Source organism: Lissotriton helveticus, chromosome 9 (assembly GCF_964261635.1).
Source record: "Lissotriton helveticus chromosome 9, aLisHel1.1, whole genome shotgun sequence".
NCBI classification, from domain to species: Eukaryota; Metazoa; Chordata; class Amphibia; order Caudata; family Salamandridae; genus Lissotriton; species Lissotriton helveticus.
In genome coordinates this window covers 77428606-77453662 of record NC_136070.1, presented here as the reverse complement: position 1 = coordinate 77453662, position 25057 = coordinate 77428606, and the positions used below count along the sequence as shown (strand labels likewise).

At 44.9% G+C, this 25057-nt stretch overlaps 1 protein-coding gene across 1 annotated transcript in view; it reads right to left on the bottom strand.

Moving 5' to 3' along the window:
* FNTB (farnesyltransferase, CAAX box, subunit beta) overlaps nt 1–25057 on the bottom strand; it is a 178370-nt gene that overhangs the window by 15092 nt on the left and 138221 nt on the right. The window contains exon 11 of the mRNA XM_078659519.1: nt 15132–15246. Within this exon, the coding sequence (XP_078515645.1) occupies nt 15132–15246 (115 nt within the window). The remainder of the gene's footprint in view (nt 1–15131; nt 15247–25057) is intronic.

Below are 25057 nucleotides of genomic sequence, written 5' to 3'. Positions count from 1 at the left end.
GAGGAGGCCCTCACAGTGGCCATCTCTAGACAGGAATCCAATCCATCTCTGGGAGCTGCCCAAGCGGTCCGGCTGTGCCGAGTAGAATGGATGGCGTACCAGCGAGAATCGGTTAGGGCGTCACTCCAGGCCACCCGCCATAGAGTGTACGAACTGGGCGATAAAGCGGGAAAGATGTTGGCCTGGCTCGATAAAAAGGAGCGGGCTGGCAGGGTTATTGCTCAACTGACACTGCCTGACGGACGGGCGACCTCTGACCCCGGGGTTATTGTCGACCTGCTGGCGGATCATTACGAAGCTATCTACGCTCCTCAGGCGGGGTTCACGACGGAGGAGGCCTATGACTACATCAAGGATCTGACGATCCCCTGTCTCTCGCCGGAAGAGGCACTCTTGTTGGAGGCCGATGTTACCGTGCAGGAAGTGAGGGACGCGACTGAGGCGTTGGCGTCTGGGAAAGCCCTGGGACCCAACGGCATCCCGGTGGAATTGTACAAACAAACGTCCCAGACGACTGCCCCCCATCTGCTTACCATGCTCGAGGACAGCCTAGAATTGGGAATGCTGCCGAGCGAACAGCGCCTGGCCGCTATCATCCCGATCCATAAACCCGGTAAGGCGGCGGAGGAATGTACTTCCTACCACCCCATTTCCCTGCTCAACGCGGAGCCAAAGATACTCGCCAAGTTATTGGCTTTGCGATTGACCCCCCACCTTGCCACTCTAATTCACCCGGACCAGTCCGGCTTCATGCAGAATCGCAATACCTCGCATAATTTGCGGCATTTACAGGCGGTCCTGGCTCGCAAGGAGAGTATACGGGAACCAGCGGTACTGCTCTCCCTGGACGCCACTATGGCGTTCGATACGGTGGAGTGGCCTTATCTCTTCGCGGTGCTCCGACGCATGGGCTTTGGGCCTCGCTTTTGTGCGTGGGTCCGCCTTCTGTATACTAGCCCCCTCGCGCAGGTTGTGGCAAATGGCCACATCTCTAGGACCTTCCCGCTTGGGCGTGGGACGAGACAAGGTTGTCCGTTGTCTCCTCTATTGTTTACGTTAGTCCTTGAGCCGTTGGCGATTTGGGTGAGATGGGAACCCTCAATTAAGGGTATCCAGTGGTCACCAACGTGGGAAGATCGGATATCGCTATACGCCGACGATGTCCTGCTCTACCTCACCGCCCCGCGGAAATCTGTCCCGGAACTGCTCAATGTCTGCGAGAAGTTCGGGAGGGTATCCGGCTATAGGATTAACTGGGCGAAGTCGGTGCTGTTCGTTCTTGCTGGCCACCCCCCCCCACTTCCGAGGGGCTGTCCGTTAGCGTACACTGCTGCCCCCTTTAAATATCTGGGGGTCTACATTACTCCTAGTCCGGACGTATTCCACACTTTGAACCTGAGACCCCCCCTGGAGCGGTTTGTTCGGGATGTCAGGGTGTGGCGCTCCCTTCCACTTACTCTTTTGGGCAAAGCTGCCCTGTTCAAAATGATGGCTCTGCCTCGTTTTTTGTACCTCCTGGAGAATACGCCGTTTCCGGTGCCCCCCGCCTACTTTAAGGCCATCTCGGCGGCAATCTCTAATCTGCTCTGGGATGGAAAGCCGGCCCGCATTGCGCAGAGCAAGCTGGTGCGGGACTGGTACGATGGGGGGATAGCGCTCCCTAGTATTGAACTGTATTACTGGGCTGCCCACCTTAAACAGATCAACTACTGGTTACATGTCCCACACACAGACCCAGCCTACATGGCGGACAGGCAGAATATCGAACCCAGAGGTCTGCTGAGGAACCTCTATAGCCGCAACGTCCCATCAGGGCTACAGGGCCCGACACGTCACACGATCCAACTCTGGTATAAAGCACACAGGCACCTGCACTGCGCACACACTGTTACACAGATGACGCCCCTATGGGACTCACACAGGTTGGGTTACATGGGCAATACCAAAGGGTTTAAGGCATGGGACGACATTGGAATTTCAGTGGTGGGGGACCTCTGGAAAAATCACAGAATCGTGGATTTTGGGTTCTTGCAGGCCAAATATGGTATGGGAGAGTCCGAACGATACCGATTCATGCAGATACGGCCATTCCGGCAGATGCGACTCTGCAGGAATCTACCCCTCTTGAGGACCGCCTGCTGACCGAGCACATGCCCCAAAAAGCCACTTCATACACATACAGGAAACTAGTTAACAATCTCCCTGACTTGTTGTCCAAATTGCGCTCCAATTGGGTAGCGGACATAGGGGACCTTGATGACTCGGAGTGGCAGGAGGCTCTCTCATCACCTTGCGAATCGGCGATTCCGTCCAGGCTTAAGCTGGTGCAGTTGAAAGTCCTGCACCGTACGTACTATACCCGGACGGTTCTATACAAAATAGGAAGGGCTGATCAGGAGTACTGCCTCCGCGGATGCGGAGAGCGGGGGACATTCTTCCACACCATTTGGGATTGCGGGAGGCTGGCAGGGTATTGGACAGCAGTGTTCCGCACTATTTCCCAGACTGTGAATGTTTCCCTGCAGTTAGACCCGCGCTGCTGCTTGCTGAACATTTGGGAGGCCACGGACTTGACCCATCGGCAGCGGGACTGGGTGGTGTTGGGCCTGATGGTTGCGAAGCGTAATGTGGCTAAATTGTGGGGATCACCTGTGGTGCCCAGGCTGAGGGATTGGTGCAGCGATATGGATGACGCAATGGTGGCGGAGAAGGCGGTGTTTGTCCGGAGAGGTTGCCCCAGGAAATGGGGTCTGATCTGGGGGGCGTGGAACAAGTACAGGGGAGACATCTGCGAACCTCCGGGAGATGATTTGGATGAGGGTTTGTCGGATTGAGTTTTAGAATTTTAACGAGGGAGTGTGTGCTGAGGAGTTCGCTAGCCTTGGTGGACGCCTGCTGTTGCTTGAAAGGGGGGAGCCGGGAGGGGTCAAGGACTACGTCACTAATGTTCAGATGTTTTGATGACACCTATGGATCTGTCTACCCTCTGGGTACACTTTGTGGTTGTATTTGATGGCTGTGCTCTTATTGTTTGGTATTGTTTGGTTCTACGGTTAAAATGCAGACCTTTGTGACTTCCGACAAAATTGCCAACGTAAAGATGCACGCATGGAATAGTTGCCGCCGGGCCTCAGGGATGCCGGCTAAACGGCTGTGTAAATTTCCAATTTCCACCATTATCGCTGAAATGTTTGAGGCCGGCCCCAGAGGTTGTAGGCATTCAACTGTATCTTGATTTGAGTGTGCAATAAAGGTCTTTAAAAAAAAAAAAAAAAAAAAAAAAAACTAATTCACATTTGTGTGAGGGTTCGAAGGAAGGTCCCATTAACCGTGTGAGAACAAAATTTAAATTCCACACAGGTGAAGGTGGTACTCTGGGAGGAATTATTCTTTTAAGGCCTTCCATAAAGGCTTTAATGGCTGGCAGAGATAGATGTTGTCTGTTTTGCAGATATGCTGCTATTGCAGCAAGATGTAGTCTAATAGACGTATAGGCTAAGTTACATCTTTGGAGATGCAGTAAGTATCCTATGATGTGTTGAATAGACACATCTAGGGGATTAATATTGTTGTTGTGACAATATATGACAAATAGTTTTCACTTGGCTGCATAACATGCCCTAGTGGTAGGATGTCTAGCTTCTTTTATGACATTCATGCAGTCTGGAGGAAGGTTCAGATATCCAAATTCTAGGATTTCGGGAGCCAGTTCGCAAGGTTGAGCTGTGCTGGGTCCGGGTGTCTGATCTCTCCACGGTTCTGTGTTAAGAGGTGTGGAGACAGGTGCAATTTTTGGTGCGGTACTACAGACAGTTGTAGCAGTGTGGTGTACCACGGTTGTCTGGCCCATGTTGGAGCAACTAGGATGAGGGTCAGAGAATGCTGCTGTAGTTTGCGTACTACTAGTGGCATGAGTGGTAGAGGTGAAAAAGCGTACACAAATCTGTTTGAACAGTTCATCCATATCGCATTGCCTTTGGACAGTGGGTGTGGATATCTGGCGGCAAAGCTTTGGCATTTGGCGTTTTCGTGGGTGGCAAATAGGTCTATCTGAGGTCGTCCCCACATCTAAAAGAATGGCTGAGGAACTTGCACATGAAGTTCCCACTCGTGGGTCTGTTGTGATTGACGGCTTAACAGATCCGCTATGGTATTTTGTACTCCTGGAACATGCTGGGCTAGAAGGAATATGTTCTGAGATATAGCCCACCGCCATATGTCCTATGCTAGTTGAGAGAGTTGCAGGGAGTGTGTGCCTCCCTGCCTCTGTATGTAATACATGTCTGTCATGTTGTCTGTGCGGACTAACACAGCTTTGTTTGATACTTGCTTGTGGAAAGCTTTTAGTGCTAGGAATATTGCTAGTAACTCTAGATGCCTTGCATGGTGTGTTGCAGTAGGTGGGCTCCCCAGCCGGAGAGCGATATGTCCGCTGTCAAGATTATCTGAGGAACTGGATCTAGGAACGGACGTCCCTTGGAAAGGTTTTTGGTGTTCCACCACTGCAGAGAGCGAGGAGTCCGACCGTCTACCAACACTAGGTCTGTTACGTGCCCTTGTGCCTGGTTCCATTGACGTGATAAACACTTTTGTAGCTGACGCATTTGAAGTCTTGCATGGGGTACTATGAAAATGCAAGAGGCCCTCATCCCTATGAGTTGCATGAACACTCGTGCTGGAAGGGAGTGTTGTAGCTGAAACGTTGTTAGAAGAGTTTGCATGCTGGCTATCCTTGCTGGAGTGGGGTAAGCTAGCGCTGTTGAGGTGTTTATGTGGCACCTAGGTATTGTTGTACTTTGGATGGTTGTAGATGAGACTTGGTGTGGTTTATTGTGAACCCCAAGTTGTGGAGCAGTTGGATTGTGGCATGAGTGGGTTCCACGCATTGATTTTATGAGCCAGTCGTCGTGGTACGGGAAGTAATGGATGTGCGGTCTTCATAAATGCGCTGCCACTACTGCTAACCACTTGGTGAATACTCTTGGTGCTGTTGTGACTCCCAATGGGAGTACTTTCAATTGATAATGTTGCCCGTCTAGGACAAATCTGAGATACTTCCTCTGAGCCTTATGAATGGGAATGTGGAAGTATGCGTCCTTGAGATCTAGAGTAGCAAGGAAGTCGTTTTGTAACAGGATCGGAAGGACCTGTTGGAGTGTAACCATATGAAAATGGTCTGACTGTATGTATATGTTTAGCGGTCTGAGGTCTAAAATAGGCCTTAGAGAGCCGTCCTTCTTTGGAGTCAGAAAATATAGAGAGTAAACCCCCTTGTTTTGTTGGTGCAGGGGAACTGATTCTATTGCACTTTTTTGTAGCAGAGATACTACTTCTTGCTTTAACAGTGATAGATGTTCTTGTGACATTGGACGCTGTTTGGGTGGTATGTTTGTGGGGGTAGATGTTAGTTCTAGACAGTAACCTGACTGAATAATTTGTCGCACCCATCTGTCTGATGTGATGTTGGTCCAGGCAGGAAGGAATTGTTGCAGTCTTACCCCCACATGAGTGGAATGTTGGGGGGGGGAGGGGAGGAAAGTCATTGGGTAGGGTTAGAGACAGAGCGGGAGTTGTTGGTTTTGCCTCTGCCTTTGTTGTTGTTACCCCTGTAACCCCCTCTCTGGTAGCCCTTAGTGAATCTGGAATGGCTAGGGGTTTTGTAAGAAGTGGAGGGACTTTACGAGGAGTAGCCTCTTGTGTTGCCTCTGTATGATGAGCGATGAAAAGAACGTCTGGGAGCTTGCTGCTGCAAGGCTCCCATAGATTTTGCTGTATCGATGTCTTTTTTTCATTTTTTCTAAAGACACGTCAACATTTGGGCCAAATAAATGTGTCTCATCAAATGGCTGATTAAGGATAGAGTTTTGTACTTCAGGTTTAAAACCTGAAATACGTAGCCAGGCATGTCTACGTAGAAGGGTGCTGGTATTGATTGTCCTTGAGGCGGTATCTGCAGCATCTAGGGCACAACGAATGGAAGTATTAGTAATATTTTTACCTTCCTGTATAAGTTCACTGGCCCTATTTTTGTATTCGTCTGGTAGGTGCTGCATTATGGACTCCAGTTCATCATAATGTGCCCTATCATATCTTGCAAGCAATGCCTGGGTGTTGGCAATGCGCGAGATGTTAGCTGCTTGTGACGCTGTTCGTTTGCCGGAGGCGTCAAGGAGCTTAGATTCTTTGTCTGGTGGTGAGCCCTCACCTGATGTTTGAGAATTAGCACGTTTACGTGCATTAGACACTACTAAAGAATCTAATGGTGCTGGACCTTTAATATAAACTGGATCTGTAGGGGCAGCTTTATATTTTTTCTCAATGTGAGGATTGAGGACCCTAGCCCTGACAGGATCCTTAAAAACGTCTGTTGCGTGCTTGAGGACACCCTTAAGCATTGGCAAAATGGCAGCAGACCTTTGTGTGTTATCAAAAGTGTCTAATAGGAAATCTTCCTCCACCGCATCGGTGTGTAAGTCCACCCCATGATATTTGGCAGCTCTTTGTACTAGTAGGTTAAAACCTTCCTCTGGTGGGGAAGGTCTGGAAGGGTATACATCGTCTTGTGGGATGTAAGGCACATCAGGGGTGTTGTAATCATCCCATGGATTAGGTGACTGAGGGGGACTATTGGTCCCTGCTGGGTCATGTGCACCCCACCTGTGTCATCAGAGTCTGTGTCTACATCATCGTCTGGATTAGTGGATGGTGTAGGTGAATGATTTGGTGGAGGAGGTGGAGGAGGAGGCAATATTAAACAAAGGAAGGAGAGAGAGAGAATATGGATTCGTTCTCCCTAAGTTACGTTTATGAACAAGAAGAATCCATAAAGTTATGGGTTGACAGTGTCCCTACTGTGGTTGGGAGCAAGTCTGATGTTTTTGGGTACCCCTCACACACCAACAGGCCCCTTGGTGTCATGCTTCATCATCGGGGTCATCGTATCCCTCTACGGGATACGGCGTGCTGCGACCTGCGTTTGCGCGGGAGCACTTTTTGACTATGTGTGGTGTATAGTGAGGGGTGTTTTTATATAATATTGTGAGTGAGTGTAGTGGTGGGGTTAGGGGTAGTGAGTGGAGATTTAAAAAGGACCCGACTCGTGGGGTTACACAAAAACTTTAATTGGTCCCCGAGTTGGTACTGTTAAAAAGGAATACAAGAGGAGGTGTGGCGTAGTATTATGTGCGCCGCCTCTTTGTGTGTGTCAACATGTTTCGATGTAAGAACATCTTCTTCAGGACTGGGGTACACAAAATCCCCACCTTACTCACGTTTTTCTAATCTCTTTCTATGTATATACAAGAAAAGTGATATTAACAAGTGAAGGTCTATCAATGTACCTATACTTTAGCCGCTAATTTGCTGACCTGTAGAGAGAAAGGACAAAAAGTTTTTTTCAGGTGATCCTTTCCTTCAAAAAGACCATGGGTTTATTGCATCCGTGGTGTTGGTCATGCAAAAAAAGTGCGGTTTAGAAAAATTTGTTGAAAATTATTATTTAGGGCACGAAGGTGTCAATCTACACATAATTAACGTGCCTATTGTGAAAATAATTTTGAAAAAATTCGAAAAATGTTCGAAAAAAGAACACATACAAGACAGACAAACATATAACATAAAGCACACGCTCTAGATTCAGGCCATGTTAAGTGCCCTGTAATATTATCAATGTTTTGTAATTGGTGGTGAGGCCTCTGTGATGTTAACAGTGATAAAAGAAACATACTGTAAAATAAGGAGTTCATTGCTCCATGAGACCGTGTCTAACGTAGGGGTTACCCGGGCTTCCTTGCTGCCTGTAAAAAGAAGGGTGGACAAAATATACACCTTCTGCTGTTTCTGTTTTTTAGTACTTACATATTGTTCAGGGTTTGCCAGACTCATCCGTTTTAGGTATTACTCACGGGTCTATGAGGAGAATCCCTCTTCGCTGCCCCTTACGCCGGCTCTGCTGTATCTGGGAGTGTGTTTTCAAGTGGCCTTTTATGTGCTTGTTACCACGCCCTTATTCTTGATAATTGGCGGCCGGGGAGGCCCATATTTGGTCTGCCGGTAATTAATTTCATTCTCTGTTAATTTGTTAAGGGCCGCGCCTGTATTGCGGTCTTCCGTCTTTTTTTCGTCTTTTTTTAGCGCATGCGCGTTGGATTTGCTTTTTCTCGCGCAGCGCATGTATTGCAATCGTGAGTCTTTGGCTGGCGCATGCGCACTGAGCTGGGGAAAAAGTCTCTTCTCCGCGCATGCTCCTTTTAATGATCTCACATGCTTCAGTCTTTCCTGTTTTTTGTATATATACAAAGGTTTCGGTCCCATAGACTGTATGTGTGGGGCAAGGGGGAAATGACTTATTGCAGCAACAGCCCAAGGGGATTTTTATACGAGATATTGTTTATTCATATTCTCAGAGTAGGAGGTTTTTAATAAATGATAGTGTTAGCGCCTGGTTTGGTGTCAGTGATGTTTCAGTTCAGGACAATGTTTACATCTTCAATTGCCCCCATGGAATGTCATCATTCAGGCCTGATATATGGGTCCCCAAACGGAAAACCCAACACTGTTCCTTCTCAAAAAGACCATGTTCTGTGCGCAATTGTTCAATTACGGTCCAGTAGATGTCATTGACACAGTGTCCCATTTCTAAAAAATTAGTCGCCATTTTCGTGGTGCTTTTCTTGCACCGTATATTGCTCTTGTTTTCGTTGAGTCTTGTTTTGACCGCTCTGGTTGTCATGCCAATGTATTCCAAATGGCAGGGGCACGAAATCATGTAGACAACGTTTTTGCTGTTACAGTTCGTCATCTTTCTTTGGTCCCATTTCGTGCCATTGGCGAAGGTCAGTTGTTTACTCCTCTTCGTTAGATGACAGCTGGCACAGTTGCCACATGGGAAATGTCCCTGTGTACCATGTACAGAGGGTTGTCGTTGGGGAGATGTTCTGGGGCGTGTATGTACAAGAATGTCCTTAAGGTTCCTTCCACGTCTGTGAGAAAACATTGGTTTTTCAATCACCAAGTCACCACAATTCAGGATGCACTAGTAGGTTAAAACCTTCCTCTGGTGGGGAAGGTCTGGAAGGGTATACATCGTCTTGTGGGATGTAAGGCACATCAGGGGTGTTGTAATCATCCCATGGATTAGGTGACTGAGGGGGACTATTGGTCCCTGCTGGGTCATGTGCACCCCACCTGTGTCATCAGAGTCTGTGTCTACATCATCGTCTGGATTAGTGGATGGTGTAGGTGAATGATTTGGTGGAGGAGGTGGAGGAGGAGGAACATTATGGGGAGGTGGTGGAGAAGGGACCCTTAATGGAGAGGTTGCAATGTCTCTCTTCTTGGAGGGGGGGGCGGGGAGGTGCTGGCGCCTCAAGTCGTCTTTTCTTGGCAAGTCAATTGACCGGTCTTAGGATCCTTTACAAGAGTTTTCTGATTGGGATCCGGTGTGAAAATTTTCTCTGAGTAGGGCAGATCCTTCGGCATCGAAGTTTTCTGCTCCGTAGTTTTTTTCGGCACCGAGTCGGTTGCTGGGCTTGGGTCTTTTGGCTTAGAAGTGTGCTCTTTTGAAATGTCTGTTACCGGGACCTGTTTTTTCGGTTCCGGGTGTTTTTTCGGCTCCGAAGCGTGTGAATCCGGAGCTTTAGTCGGAGTGCGGTTTCGGCATCAATGAGCCGCTGCCAGTCTTCGGCGCCGTGTGCTTAGGTGTCGGAGCAACGGTCAGCGTGGTTGAGGAAAATGGCTTCTTTGGTGTCGGTATATGATCGGCACCGGAGATAGGCTGGCTTGAGCTACCTGAAGGCTTAGTGGGCTTTTTTGCGGGGCCCGAAGGCGGGGCGTGGGAAGCAGTCTCTCGGTGTGTACCCGGGCCCGAAGGTGAGGGTGTGACCGAAGCCTTTTTTGAGGGTGTCGAGGAAGGGTTGGGTTCGACGGTCTTACTTACGACCGGTTGAGCTGGAGTGATGTCCTCGACGTCGGAGTCTTCGGCGTCTGAGGAGCTGGTATTCTCTTCGGCGTGCTGGTGTTCTGGCACGTCGACTCCCTCTTCAAAGATGTCGTCGGGGATCGAAGCTGACGAGCGAGCCATAGTTCTCCGAGCTCGTCGGTCCCGAATCGTTTTCTTGGAGCGGAATGAGGCTCAAGCGGAACAGTCTTTGGCCTCGTGCTCTGGTTAGAGGCAAAGGTTGCACACCTCATATAGGTCGGCGTGGGAAAACTTCGACCCACGTCGAGGACACTTCGTGACTGGCGTCCTTTCCATGAGCCAGAAAGTAAGGCCTAGGTAGGCCAGAAGGCCTTCGTCGACGACCGGAATCGAAGACTTCGAAGTGGTGAAGAATCGCGTCGATGTGGAGCGCGATCAAAACAATACCGTCGAACTGGGTGAGGATTGCGCGCCGAAGGAAATTCGGTTCCAAACTGGAGCGCAGGAAACACATCCGAGCCAGATGGCGGAAAAAACAATCTGGGGATGGAGCCGATGCCCATGCGCAATGTGGTCCAAAGGAGGAGTCACCTATCTCGTGACTTCCAAAGAACTTTTCAGGACAACAACAAACTGCAAACATCCAGGCCCAACACTAGGTGGCGATCTATGCACAGTGTGCAATCTGCAGCTCATAAGCCTCGAACATGCCTTTTTCTTAAAATGTGGGGAGAATCTCAGCTTTGAAAGATTCTAAGGGGGTGGGCTGTTTAAGTTTAGAGCGCCTTCTTCTAGTTTGACAAGAGTTAAAGGTTGTACATGGTATTATGTTAAATGGCTAAATGTCGATACTGCTTATTTAACATCTAAACCGAGTGTGGGAAACGATGAAATGTACCAATGGTGAACTGTAGTTGCATGCAAGTAACATTCTGTGATTATTTTGTTTTCTCCTGTATCTCTTGGAGTCGGCAGTACTACATTTTTCTCACCTATCTAGTATGTAGGTTACATGGTATTTGTACAGCAGAGACCTAGCCAAAATGCAGTGGAGTACTGTGCAGGGCCAAAGGCAATTAGACAGTCAATGCGTAATAAGAGAGTAGCTGGGTTCTGGAAACAGAGGTGTCTTGTTTCTACATTGTGGGGTAGTGTTTTTTAAAGAGATGAGTTTTCAACTTTTTCCTGAATTGGAGCAGAGATAGGTGGTCCTGATGAACACAGGTATGCTGCTACAGATCTTGGGTAAATAGATGGAAAACGTCTACTTGTTTATTCTTTATTATAGTTCTTACTCTATATTTGGATAGTGTACTGCCTACAAGTGTGCCAAAAAACACCAGAGAGGGCGAGTGGTCCTCAAGATAAGCAGGGGCTGCAGGTCAGGACTGCTTCGTAAATGATGGAGCTTGTTTTGAAGACAGTAAGGAACGGCTTAGGGAGACAATCATTTCAATCAGGATGGGGGTGATACAATCACAATTTGTCAGGTCCTGGAAAAGATGTGCTGCGGCGTTTAATAATGCCCTAAAGGTTGGCAATGTGAGGTCTATAAGGTAAAAGAATAGGCTCTCCCTCCATCCACTTACAAGAGGAGGAGGGCTTAAACAATAGTTCCGAAGAGGTGTATTGGAAGAATATATATATATTTTTTTAGAGAGCTGTTACCAGGCTGTCTTACTTGTTTTTGTCAATGTGTTCCTTGAGGGTGAGGTTGGTGTCCCGGGTCGATCCATGGACTTAGCATTTGGGGTTGGAGCCACAAAGGTTCACCTCATAGAGCCAGGTTTGTACTATTTCTTGCATGTTGTTCTTAGCAAATAACAAATTCTATTTTGGGGTTGAACTGCCGTAAGGTGCTTAGCTCTGGATGAAGTGCAGGTAACGTTTGAGGCGTGAGGAGGCATTCAAGCAGAGTTGTATAATGTTATATTGGTGATTTTGATGCGGTTATCTTGGAGTAGAGCCCAAGAGGTCCCATGTAGAGGTTAACATCACAGGTGACCATATAGTACACTGGGGGACTACGCACATGGCAGGGACTTTTTTAATATGGAGGCCATGTGAATGAACTGCTTACAGAAGGAAAGGTTGGAGAAGGAAAGTTGGAGAACCAGTGTATTCCATTCGAGACTCCAGGGTGTGGATAAGGGTTAAATGGTCGAATGTGCTGAAGGCAGCCAAGAGGTCCAGCTATATCAGGAGACTTCATCTTCATATGTAGTCAGAAGGCCGTCATCTGTGATGTTAAATGTAGTGCTCTCTGTTCTTCAGTGCGATCTAAAGCCATATTGGTGGTCGTGCAAGAGATGGTGAGAACTGATGTGATCTTGGAGTTGAGCATAGACGGTTTTTCAATCATATGCTAATAAGGAGTAGGTTAGTGATGTACCATTAGATGTTAAGTTCAACATGGTCTAGTACTGGTTTCTTTAGGAGTAGGAGGATCTGGCCCATCTGAGTGCTTTTGTGAAGATTCCTTAAGAGGAGGTATTGACGATGGTGAGGAAGGGGTGAGAAAGCTTTCTCGGAGGGAGCTTTGATGAAGGGCAAGGGTAAGAAATCTCCATAGGAAGTGGCTTTGAAGGAGCTGAGTAGGTCGGTAGGATCGGTGAGAGATAGGGCTCTGGGCAGCAACCACTATGTATGTTGAGCTTCTTATGTCTTTGAACACTTTACTCTTGTGTTACAAAAGGCACTGTATTATCACCTCTCTTTTCTTTCTCTCTATACTGTTTCTGTGCCTTTCATTAGGTATTCTTTTTGATCGTCCTGTTAATTTTATGCAGACAGTTCCCCAGCTATCCAACCGGCTTCCTCTCTACAGACTCAGATGATTTCTCACTCATTTCATGTTAACCTTACTAACAGTGAAATACTCTCTCAGCATCTTCTTCTCATGCCCTTCCCACGGTCTATTCTATATCGTCCAACCTCCCTTCTATCCATTTTGACTTTGAAATCGGACATGCTTTTTAATTCTCTACTTTCCGTCTTACCTGTTGTTTCTTCGATCTATCACACCATCCCACATATTTTTCCCCATTCCAACGAAGTTGCTTATCTCTACCTTTGTGCTCTCTAATAGTAGTTAGTGCTCCTCTACTATTTGGACTTGCGGTCTATTCTCCTGCATCTGAGGTCTACCTTTACTTCTTCCCTTCATCTTTTATTTCTTCACCTTCCTGCGGCACAAAGTACTCCACCTTTTCCCTTTCGTTGCTGGCTCCCCTTTCACTCATGTATTATTGTATTGTTTATGGATTTATTTTAACTTATAAAATCTATTCGCTGCCACACTACTCTGTTTTCAGTCTATTCTACTACCTATAACAGCTGTTGTGTATCAGCTCCAATCACCTTATTCATCCCACTCTTCTGGTTTTACTCATATTTTCTCCTTGACTAGAACTGGAATTGCGTCCCTCTCTATCCACTATACAGCTACTTTACACTTCTTTAACTCTCTACTAAAGGAACACTTGCCTACTGCTATGAGTTTATGGGTTATGTAGACAACAGGCACTCATTTCTCGAATCTGTTTGCTACTGCTTCTATTTTTTCAACTTTGTGAGGAAAATACTGTATAAATTGAATACAATCATGATGGACAAGTATTGTTACGGATGACAAGGTAGAACAGAGATAAAAGGAAAGAATATTCTGAAGCTCACCAGAATGCAAGTACTTAACAGTTTATTTTCTACAACTCATCTAATACCCACGGGAGAGTCAAGAGGGAATAGAACCAGAGTGCAACCTCGCGATTACGTCATACCACCTTAGGTACTTGGATGCTGTAGGAATCAAGTCAACCTTGTCCATCCTGTCCTATATGTGACAGTAGTAGCCTATAGAGTCATAAAAAACATTTGGGAGGTTGCCTCATCCATAAATTATCATGGCATGCTTTGTCATAGGTGACCTCTCACACTGGAGTAGGACAGTGCCACTCCAGTGGACTCAACCAAATAAAATTGGGAGCTCTAAGATATTTGTTTTGCAGGACAAATTCACTGGTTCAGATCAAAAGTAAAATATAACTAGGGTTATACCCAAAGGAGATTTCTTTATTAATGGTTATCCCAGGAAAAGGTTAAAATCTGAATTGTGGTATTAGGGTAGAACATAATTGGTTTGCCTAGCCACTTGAGAATACAAACATGTTTCGATCTAACAATAGTGACAAAAAAACGGTCAAAGGATTTCGTCAGGGTAACAAAAAAAACCTTATTCGGACCGTCGTATTTGGAATATCCTAACAACTGGAACACCAAGGTTTGAAAAACGCATGTTCTTCTTCACGCGGGGTAACTCCATCAAAGATGAATTGGTACACACACGGCCCAAAAGAAACATCCAAGTACCTTAGGTGTTATGAAGTTATCCTCTACAACCAAATTAAATCCAGATGTGTTGGCTTCGGAAAGAAACAGAGATAAGCACAGACACTACCTTCTTTGTACACAAAATCCACTGTGCTCAATGTTATTTCCTTAGTGACAAACACATGCACTATATAAAATGGATTTCTAGTAGAATGAATCATAGCCAATCATTATAAGACTTTGTTTTATCACACCACATGCATCATTTGGTTATAATCACTTGCCATCAGACAGATCTTTAGAAATAAGAAAAAAAAACATGTTGTTCACAATTGCAACTAGGTCATTCATAATTGGCAGGGTAACTTTGTTCTTAGCATCCTTGGTAACTTAAGAATTTTCTGATGTAAGAATGCAGAGATCTAGCCAAAGTATAAAAAACATTTTTTTAAATTAACATATATATTGAAGCTCTTTTACACTATACGCTGCGCCCTTTACCAGTATTACATTTAAACACATTAGGGTAATGAAAGTGCCTGTAGTGCTCGCTGAACGTAAACTCTTGGTTTTAGGCTGTAGATAACCCTCATGCCTGCTTATAATTTCACACAGTTAAATCATATGTACGTATCTTGGACAGAACACCACCACTTTCGGTTCATATTCTTTAGCAAAATTACAGATTGCATAATGCAGAGGTATTGATCGGTAAAGGTAGACAAATCAAGCATGACCACAAAAGCGGATATCAAAATTCTTGATAGCCAATAGAAAGAAATGTATCATACACCAGATTACTTTATACTACTGCTTGCCATACATAGAACTCAATTTGAGCTAGCATGCACAGATGTACAGAACTCAGCAAAATAGTTCTTACCAAACGGTTTTCTGGTGCACCAACAATAACTTCATGGAGGATCTCACCACCGCCATAGTGCTGAGCTATAGACAACCCACTCAAGCAATAACAGGTATGATAAAAATCTCTAGCCCTAGAAAAAAAAATACAAGACTTATTACAACTTTCCAACATGTTACTTCCATCATTTTGAGCGCAACACTGCAATGTGGAGTAGAGTTTGTAGTTCAATAACACATTGACTGATAGGGACAGGTGAAACTCGAAGGTAAATGCACACTAGACATGCTCCCTTCACATGTCATTTATTGCCCAGGAAGATAGCATCGATTATGCCTGGTGTTTAATCAGCTCTGAGCTTGTTCCAATAAGGTGATTTACTCTCCCCTTTTATAATCAAGGAGATTCTATCAAAAAAAGTGAAAAAGTGAAATATTTTTAATTTTTAGGATACTATTTCTCTAGTGAACGTGCTAGGCTCTCTCTTAAAGGTGGAAAGACCAGAGCGCAATGTGCTTTTTTAAAATACCCCTCACACACTAAAAAAATCCAATAGTGTCATGCTTCATCATAGGGGTCTTCCCGCCCCTATAACGGGACGGGGCGTGCTACGACCAAACGGATACGCGGGAGCACTTATATTGTGACAGTGACTATGTGTGAGTGCACAGGTGTCAGTGAAAGTGTAGGGACCTCAAAAAGTGATTTATAAAAAAGTTAAAAATTCCCTGGCATAGTAGAAAAAAATACTTTATTCGCTTCTCTAGCTGGGAACGTTAAGAAGGGGTTGTGAGGTAGAGCAGTAGCTTACTACCTGGTCGACATGTTTCGTAAGCAGTCCCCTACTGCTTACTCATCAGGACCAAAAAAGCGATCCCTACTAAAGTATACTCAGTTACTACAGAATATGCCTACTGTCCTATGAACAGTGCAGCAAAAATCAGCTGACTGTTTCGTGCTTCGGGGCATGAGTTGGCCCAGTGAAGCAAAAAAAGAATACAAATAGTACTCAAAAAGCGACCTATTATGGTCTCTGTGGAGAAAAGGAGAAAAAAGAGAGAAAAGCAACACATACACGTAAGTTCTACGTTGTAATCCAAAGAGAAGTACAGACAATTAGCTTTGTACCGGTATGCCTTATATATCAAAGGCAATCATATCCCTACATGTTATAAGGAGGGATATAGCTTTGGTTATAAACAGCGTCTTGTTGCTGATTACGAAAACAGGGACCTTAAACTGCTTGGTTCCACTGTCATCTCGTCTTACATGCACACAAACGCGACTCAATGCATTCTCAATAAACAAGCAATTCAAAAATGAAGGGACCTCCTTCACCTTTGGTTTCTATTAACAAAGGAAACAAGAAAACGCTAGCTGTTAATTCCGCATTTTCTTAGCCCAACAATACGTACACTTTTCAGTTAATTGCAATGCCCCATGAGTTTGCAGGCGAGGGGTGTTCTTCCGCGGTACTGTAAAAACAAAACCGCATCTTGGTTTTACTTATTGCGCCAAGTTCAGAATTATCGTTTGTCCCCGTTACCCATTTATTAGAGACTCGGGGTAAGAGTCTGTTACTCACATGTCCGGCATGGAAAAGACGCATTGTTCCCACCCCCGTGCTCCTCTGATGAATGCCCGGTTAGTCTGTCTCGTGTTCCTTAAGACACAGTCATTTCCGCATTGTCACTCGACAATCTAGTAACAGCTAGAATGTAACCCTCCCCAAAATGGCCACCAACTGGTGGAACACTGTGAGGAGAAAGACGGAAGTCTTTCTACTCTTTCTTGATGTTCACTCGGAGAGTGCATAACGTGAAAGACACATACACAATTCCCAGTACTGCTCTTAGATAATGGGAAAAATCATAATATTTAAATAACATAGTTTTTGTACATTTATCGACTTTTCCATCACCACGCTCATTCTTAAGTATCATTCTCTTGTTGTGTCTACGTTTTCAGCACTTAGAAGTGAGTGTCTGATGATCGCAGTGTTGGTGTGTTTTCCCACTCATTGTCATGCTCACTGTAACTCCGACAGGTGGGAGGGGGGGAGGGGAGGGGGGTGGGGGGGTTGAAAAGACGCACGCGTGCCCCTCATTGTCAACTCTTTGCGCAACATGAGAATTGATACATGCACAATTAATACTACTTTTGGATACCGGAAAAAACTCCTTAGCCAGCAAACCCAGATGATCTTATTTGTGCATTTAGTCGACTCTTCCAACTCAACGCTCTTTATCAAATTACATTCACTTTGTTGTATCCATGTTAAAAAGCAATTAAACAGGAGTACCTGGGGGTCGCAGTGTTGGTGTATTCCCACAGTCTCTGTCATGGTTGCTCTGACAGACACAGGGGGGTGCATGCCCCTGGATACCAACTGTTCAGTAGAGGATGTCATATCATTAACTAGACTGCAGAGAAATCACAGTATATTACGTTGGACAGTTCCTATGGGATGCCTTACAGTTGCGCCCACGGGATGTCATCGTTCAACCCAATCTTATGCGACTGAATACGGAACACCCATCTTTGTTCCTTTTCAAGAAGGGTTCTCTCGTTGCTGACAATTTCAATCACTGTCCATTTTATTTCTTCTGGTTTGTGACCTAGTTCAAGGAAGTGATTGGTCAGTTTTGTACTGGATTTCTTACATTTTATTGTACTTTTGTGTTCGCCTATCCTGATTTTCACTGCCCTGCTTGTCATCCCTACATACTCAAGTTTGCATGGACAGGTGATCAGGTAAACGACGTTCACACTATTACAGTTGCTGAAACCTCTTTGTTCCCAGTTCGTTCCGTTATTGAATGTTATTTTTTTGCTCTTCTGGGTAAGGCAACAAACCTTACACCCTCCACATGGATAATGTCCTTGGACAAAGTTTGGGTTTCTTAGTACAATATTAGTGTCAGTTTTCGGTCTAGTGTGCACCAAAACATCTCGTAAACTCTGAGCTTTTTTGTGGGCAAACATGGGTTTGGGTATCTGTAATCCTCCACTGTTCAGGATCTTCCAATGTTTATTGATTATTTTTGTAATCAGATCTGAGTTGGTGTTATATGTGGTAACACAAATTGGTCGTCTCTCTTCACTCTTTGGTATCTTTGGCTCCAATAGGCTTTCACGGCAGTTGTTCTTTGCTCTTGTGTATGCCTGATTGATGATACGATCTGGGTATCTCCGCGCTTTTAATTTCTTTTTTAATTCCTCCGATTGTTTCTTAAAATTGTCAATCTCTGTGCAATTTCTGCGCAACCGCAGAAACTGACCATACGGGAGGTTGTCCCGCAGGTGTCGAGGGTGGAAACTATTATACATGAGAAGACAATTCTTTGAGGTTCCTTTGAAGTGGGTTGTCGTCATCAGTCTCCCATTCTTCGGAAAGATGTTCAAGTCAAGGAAAACCAAGTTGCTCCTAGAGGTTGTACTTGTGAATCTCAGGAACTCGTCCTGTAGGTTCAGCCAGGTCAGGAATCGTTCTGAAGTCCTTTCATCTCCATCCCAGATGATAAGGATATCATCGATGTATCGTTTCCACACCTTGATGTTGGGTTTGAAAGGGTTATTGGAATTCAGTATCTTCGTCATCTCCAGATGGTGCACATATAATCCAGCTATGCTTGGAGCAAATGTGCTTCCCATACTGGTACCGTGTTTTTGTAAGTATATGGTGCCATTATACTCGAAGAAATTTTCCTTCAGTGCCAAAGAAACACAGTCCATCACAACATTGCGCGGTGTTTGATACTCCCAGAGTTCTTCGAAGAGCACATCCTCGATAATCTCCAGAGTCGCTTGGTGTGGCAGGCTGGTGTACAGACTCTCCACATCACAGCTAATCAATAACTGGGTATTTGGATCAAAGGGTACCTCTTCTAACAAGTTTAGAACATCTTTAGTGTCTCTCAAGTACGTGGAAGTCTTTTGGACCATTGGTCTGAGAAAGGCGTCAGCAAATTTTGAGATCGGCTCCAAAATGGACCCAATGCCCGAGACGATTGGTCGTCCCGGGGGGTTATCCATCCTTTTGTGGATTTTGGGTAGAGTATATAGATAGGGGATTCTAGGATCTTTCTGGCAAAGAAAGTCCCCTTCCTTTTTCGAGATCCAGTCATGTGCCAATGCTTCCTCTACTAAACTCCCAATTTTTGTTCTTATTCTTTCAGTGGGGTCTGTGAGAAGAATTTCATAATTTCTTGTGTCCTGTAACAGCCTCCTGCATTCATTGTCATACTGTTCAATGTTCTGTATGACAGTTGCACCTCCCTTGTCAGCTGGCTTTACTATGATCCTCTTGTCATTACTCAGATCTCGCAACGCTTTCCGTTCTTCGTTGGTGATGTTTTAAAAAACACGTTTCTCCGATGGGTTGATGTTCTCTAACTCCATCATTACTGCCTTCTCAAATGTCAACAGTTCGATCGGGAGAAGATGGTCCATGGGGGTGAACCTGGATTTCGGTCTCAAGTCGGTATCTCCACATTTTGTTTCGTCGTCTTTGTCTTTAAAATAGATCTGTAATTTCAGACGTCGTATAAATTCCTGTACCTCTTTGCAGAGATGGAATTTATCCATGTTTGCTGTGGGTACATACCCCAATCCCTTTTCCAGGACTCCCTTTTGTTGTTCTGTTAGATCGATGTTGGAGAGATTTACTACCAAACTCATTTCTGGTTCCTTGTCGCACCGGTCATGCTCCTTGTTGCTACTCGGGGTGTTTGTTCTTCTTCTGGGTTCCAGTGTACCGTGGTCCCTCTCCGGTTCCTCCCCTTCGCCCGTCCCTGGCGCGACCCTAAAAAAGGAGCCGAAGGATCGTAATAGCTGTAATCTTGTGGTTGGTATCCCCAAGTAGGAAAAGGTCCTTGTGGATGTTGAAAGGGGGGTGGTCCATACTGTTGTTGTCCTGGGTACATCATAGGAGGGGTGAAATTCTGCCAACCTCTCGTTCCTCGAAAGTTGGGCCTCCGGAAATTTCTCCTGTTCCCTCGATACCCTGGACTTCTATTCCGACTGGAATTAGAGCTGTTGGATCCCGAGTCAGATGTCTCGTCATCTGTGGCATTCCCATTCGTTGACTTGTAATCATCCTTTATATAGGGATAGGCTCTTTCTTTGGTCCAACGGTTGTTATCTTTGTTCAGTTTCTCATATTTGCTGTTTTTAAGGGTGGTTTCGAACTCATTCAATGATTTATTCATTGCATCAAGATATTTCTTGATGTCTGCTGGTGATTCATAGCTTTTAATACGTATTTCTATAGTTTGTATTTCTATTTTCAGTTCGTTCGCCAACCTACTTGCAGTTTTTATTATGAGGACAATCCAATCCCTGGTACATCGCCAGGAGATTTTGGACCAGTCGATTTTGAAAGTTTTATCCTGCAAAAAAATAAAGGGTTCGTTGCGGACTACGAGCCCTGACGGTGCAGTGTTCACCTTAAGATATTCCGACATCAGTAGACCGTGAAGTGCTGTTTTTATCTGGGTCCTTCTCAGTTCCTCAAGTTCATCCCAGTCATTATTCTTAGAGGTTGGGGCTGCTGTATTTAGTCCCTCAAAACTTCCCAGGGAGGACATTAGATTGGAGATTTCTTCTTCCGTGAAGGTTAGGCCTAAGTCCGCCATTGGCTGGCAGCAAAGAGAGTAGTATTGGTCGAATGGGGGGGTCCCTTGATCGATCAAGAGCCTGTCTTGGAATGCAGAATCACTTCCGTGCGCTAGCGAGGGTAGTGTTGGTATTTGAGTCAAGCCTCCGCAGCTGTGCGCTGCCAGTAATTCCAAAACAAAAGAGGAGCGTAGAGGTACTGATAGAATCACCCTCCAAACGAAACTTTTATAATCAAGGAGATTCTATCAAAAAAAGTGAAAAAGTGAAATATTTTTAATTTTTAGGATACTATTTCTCTAGTGAACGTGCTAGGCTCTCTCTTAAAGGTGGAAAGACCAGAGCGCAATGTGCTTTTTTAAAATACCCCTCACACACTAAAAAAATCCAATAGTGTCATGCTTCATCATAGGGGTCTTCCCGCCCCTATAACGGGACGGGGCGTGCTACGACCAAACGGATACGCGGGAGCACTTATATTGTGACAGTGACTATGTGTGAGTGCACAGGTGTCAGTGAAAGTGTAGGGACCTCAAAAAGTGATTTATAAAAAAGTTAAAAATTCCCTGGCATAGTAGAAAAAATACTTTATTCGCTTCTCTAGCTGGGAACGTTAAGAAGGGGTTGTGAGGTAGAGCAGTAGCTTACTACCTGGTCGACATGTTTCGTAAGCAGTCCCCTACTGCTTACTCATCAGGACCAAAAAAGCGATCCCTACTAAAGTATACTCAGTTACTACAGAATATGCCTACTGTCCTATGAACAGTGCAGCAAAAATCAGCTGACTGTTTCGTGCTTCGGGGCATGAGTTGGCCCAGTGAAGCAAAAAAAGAATACAAATAGTACTCAAAAAGCGACCTATTATGGTCTCTGTGGAGAAAAGGAGAAAAAAGAGAGAAAAGCAACACATACACGTAAGTTCTACGTTGTAATCCAAAGAGAAGTACAGACAATTAGCTTTGTATCGGTATGCCTTATATATCAAAGGCAATCATATCCCTACATGTTATAAGGAGGGATATAGCTTTGGTTATAAACAGCGTCTTGTTGCTGATTACGAAAACAGGGACCTTAAACTGCTTGGTTCCACTGTCATCTCGTCTTACATGCACACAAACGCGACTCAATGCATTCTCAATAAACAAGCAATTCAAAAATGAAGGGACCTCCTTCACCTTTGGTTTCTATTAACAAAGGAAACAAGAAAACGCTAGCTGTTAATTCCGCATTTTCTTAGCCCAACAATACGTACACTTTTCAGTTAATTGCAATGCCCCATGAGTTTGCAGGCGAGGGGTGTTCTTCCGCGGTACTGTAAAAACAAAACCGCATCTTGGTTTTACTTATTGCGCCAAGTTCAGAATTATCGTTTGTCCCCGTTACCCATTTATTAGAGACTCGGGGTAAGAGTCTGTTACTCACATGTCCGGCATGGAAAAGACGCATTGTTCCCACCCCCGTGCTCCTCTGATGAATGCCCGGTTAGTCTGTCTCGTGTTCCTTAAGACACGGTCATTTCCGCATTGTCACTCGACAATCTAGTAACAGCTAGAATGTAACCCTCCCCAAAATGGCCACCAACTGGTGGAACACTGTGAGGAGAAAGACGGAAGTCTTTCTACTCTTTCTTGATGTTCACTCGGAGAGTGCATAACGTGAAAGACACATACACAATTCCAAGTACTGCTCTTAGATAATGGGAAAAATCATAATATTTAAATAACATAGTTTTTGTACATTTATCGACTTTTCCATCACCACGCTCATTCTTAAGTATCATTCTCTTGTTGTGTCTACGTTTTCAGCACTTAGAAGTGAGTGTCTGATGATCGCAGTGTTGGTGTGTTTTCCCACTCATTGTCATGCTCACTGTAACTCCGACAGGTGGGAGGGGGGGAGGGGAGGGGGGTTGAAAAGACGCACGCGTGCCCCTCATTGTCAACTCTTTGCGCAACATGAGAATTGATACATGCACAATTAATACTACTTTTGGATACCGGAAAAAACTCCTTAGCCAGCAAACCCAGATGATCTTATTTGTGCATTTAGTCGACTCTTCCAACTCAACGCTCTTTATCAAATTACATTCACTTTGTTGTATCCATGTTAAAAAGCAATTAAACAGGAGTACCTGGGGGTCGCAGTGTTGGTGTATTCCCACAGTCTCTGTCATGGTTGCTCTGACAGACACAGGGGGGTGCATGCCCCTGGATACCAACTGTTCAGTAGAGGATGTCATATCATTAACTAGACTGCAGAGAAATCACAGTATATTACGTTGGACAGTTCCTATGGGATGCCTTACAGTTGCGCCCACGGGATGTCATCGTTCAACCCAATCTTATGCGACTGAATACGGAACACCCATCTTTGTTCCTTTCCAAGAAGGGTTCTCTCGTTGCTGACAATTTCAATCACTGTCCATTTTATTTCTTCTGGTTTGTGACCTAGTTCAAGGAAGTGATTGGTCAGTTTTGTACTGGATTTCTTACATTTTATTGTACTTTTGTGTTCGCCTATCCTGATTTTCACTGCCCTGCTTGTCATCCCTACATACTCAAGTTTGCATGGACAGGTGATCAGGTAAACGACGTTCACACTATTACAGTTGCTGAAACCTCTTTGTTCCCAGTTCGTTCCGTTATTGAATGTTATTTTTTTGCTCTTCTGGGTAAGGCAACAAACCTTACACCCTCCACATGGATAATGTCCTTGGACAAAGTTTGGGTTTCTTAGTACAATATTAGTGTCAGTTTTCGGTCTAGTGTGCACCAAAACATCTCGTAAACTCTGAGCTTTTTTGTGGGCAAACACCCCTCGCCTGCAAACTCATGGGGCATTGCAATTAACTGAAAAGTGTACGTATTGTTGGGCTAAGAAAATGCGGAATTAACAGCTAGCGTTTTCTTGTTTCCTTTGTTAATAGAAACCAAAGGTGAAGGAGGTCCCTTCATTTTTGAATTGCTTGTTTATTGAGAATGCATTGAGTCGCGTTTGTGTGCATGTAAGACGAGATGACAGTGGAACCAAGCAGTTTAAGGTCCCTGTTTTCGTAATCAGCAACAAGACGCTGTTTATAACCAAAGCTATATCCCTCCTTATAACATGTAGGGATATGATTGCCTTTGATATATAAGGCATACCGGTACAAAGCTAATTGTCTGTACTTCTCTTTGGATTACAACGTAGAACTTACGTGTATGTGTTGCTTTTCTCTCTTTTTTCTCCTTTTCTCCACAGAGACCATAATAGGTCGCTTTTTGAGTACTATTTGTATTCTTTTTTTGCTTCACTGGGCCAACTCATGCCCCGAAGCACGAAACAGTCAGCTGATTTTTGCTGCACTGTTCATAGGACAGTAGGCATATTCTGTAGTAACTGAGTATACTTTAGTAGGGATCGCTTTTTTGGTCCTGATGAGTAAGCAGTAGGGGACTGCTTACGAAACATGTCGACCAGGTAGTAAGCTACTGCTCTACCTCACAACCCCTTCTTAACGTTCCCAGCTAGAGAAGCGAATAAAGTATTTTTTTCTACTATGCCAGGGAATTTTTAACTTTTTTATAAATCACTTTTTGAGGTCCCTACACTTTCACTGACACCTGTGCACTCACACATAGTCACTGTCACAATATAAGTGCTCCCGCGTATCCGTTTGGTCGTAGCACGCCCCGTCCCGTTATAGGGGCGGGAAGACCCCTATGATGAAGCATGACACTATTGGATTTTTTTAGTGTGTGAGGGGTATTTTAAAAAAGCACATTGCGCTCTGGTCTTTCCACCTTTAAGAGAGAGCCTAGCACGTTCACTAGAGAAATAGTATCCTAAAAATTTAAAATATTTCACTTTTTCACTTTTTTTGATAGAATCTCCTTGATTATAAAAGTTTCGTTTGGAGGGTGATTCTATCAGTACCTCTACGCTCCTCTTTTGTTTTGGAATTACTGGCAGCGCACAGCTGCGGAGGCTTGACTCAAATACCAACACTACCCTCGCTAGCGCACGGAAGTGATTCTGCATTCCAAGACAGGCTCTTGATCGATCAAGGGACCCCCCCATTCGACCAATACTACTCTCTTTGCTGCCAGCCAATGGCGGACTTAGGCCTAACCTTCACGGAAGAAGAAATCTCCAATCTAATGTCCTCCCTGGGAAGTTTTGAGGGACTAAATACAGCAGCCCCAACCTCTAAGAATAATGACTGGGATGAACTTGAGGAACTGAGAAGGACCCAGATAAAAACAGCACTTCACGGTCTACTGATGTCGGAATATCTTAAGGTGAACACTGCACCGTCAGGGCTCGTAGTCCGCAACGAACCCTTTATT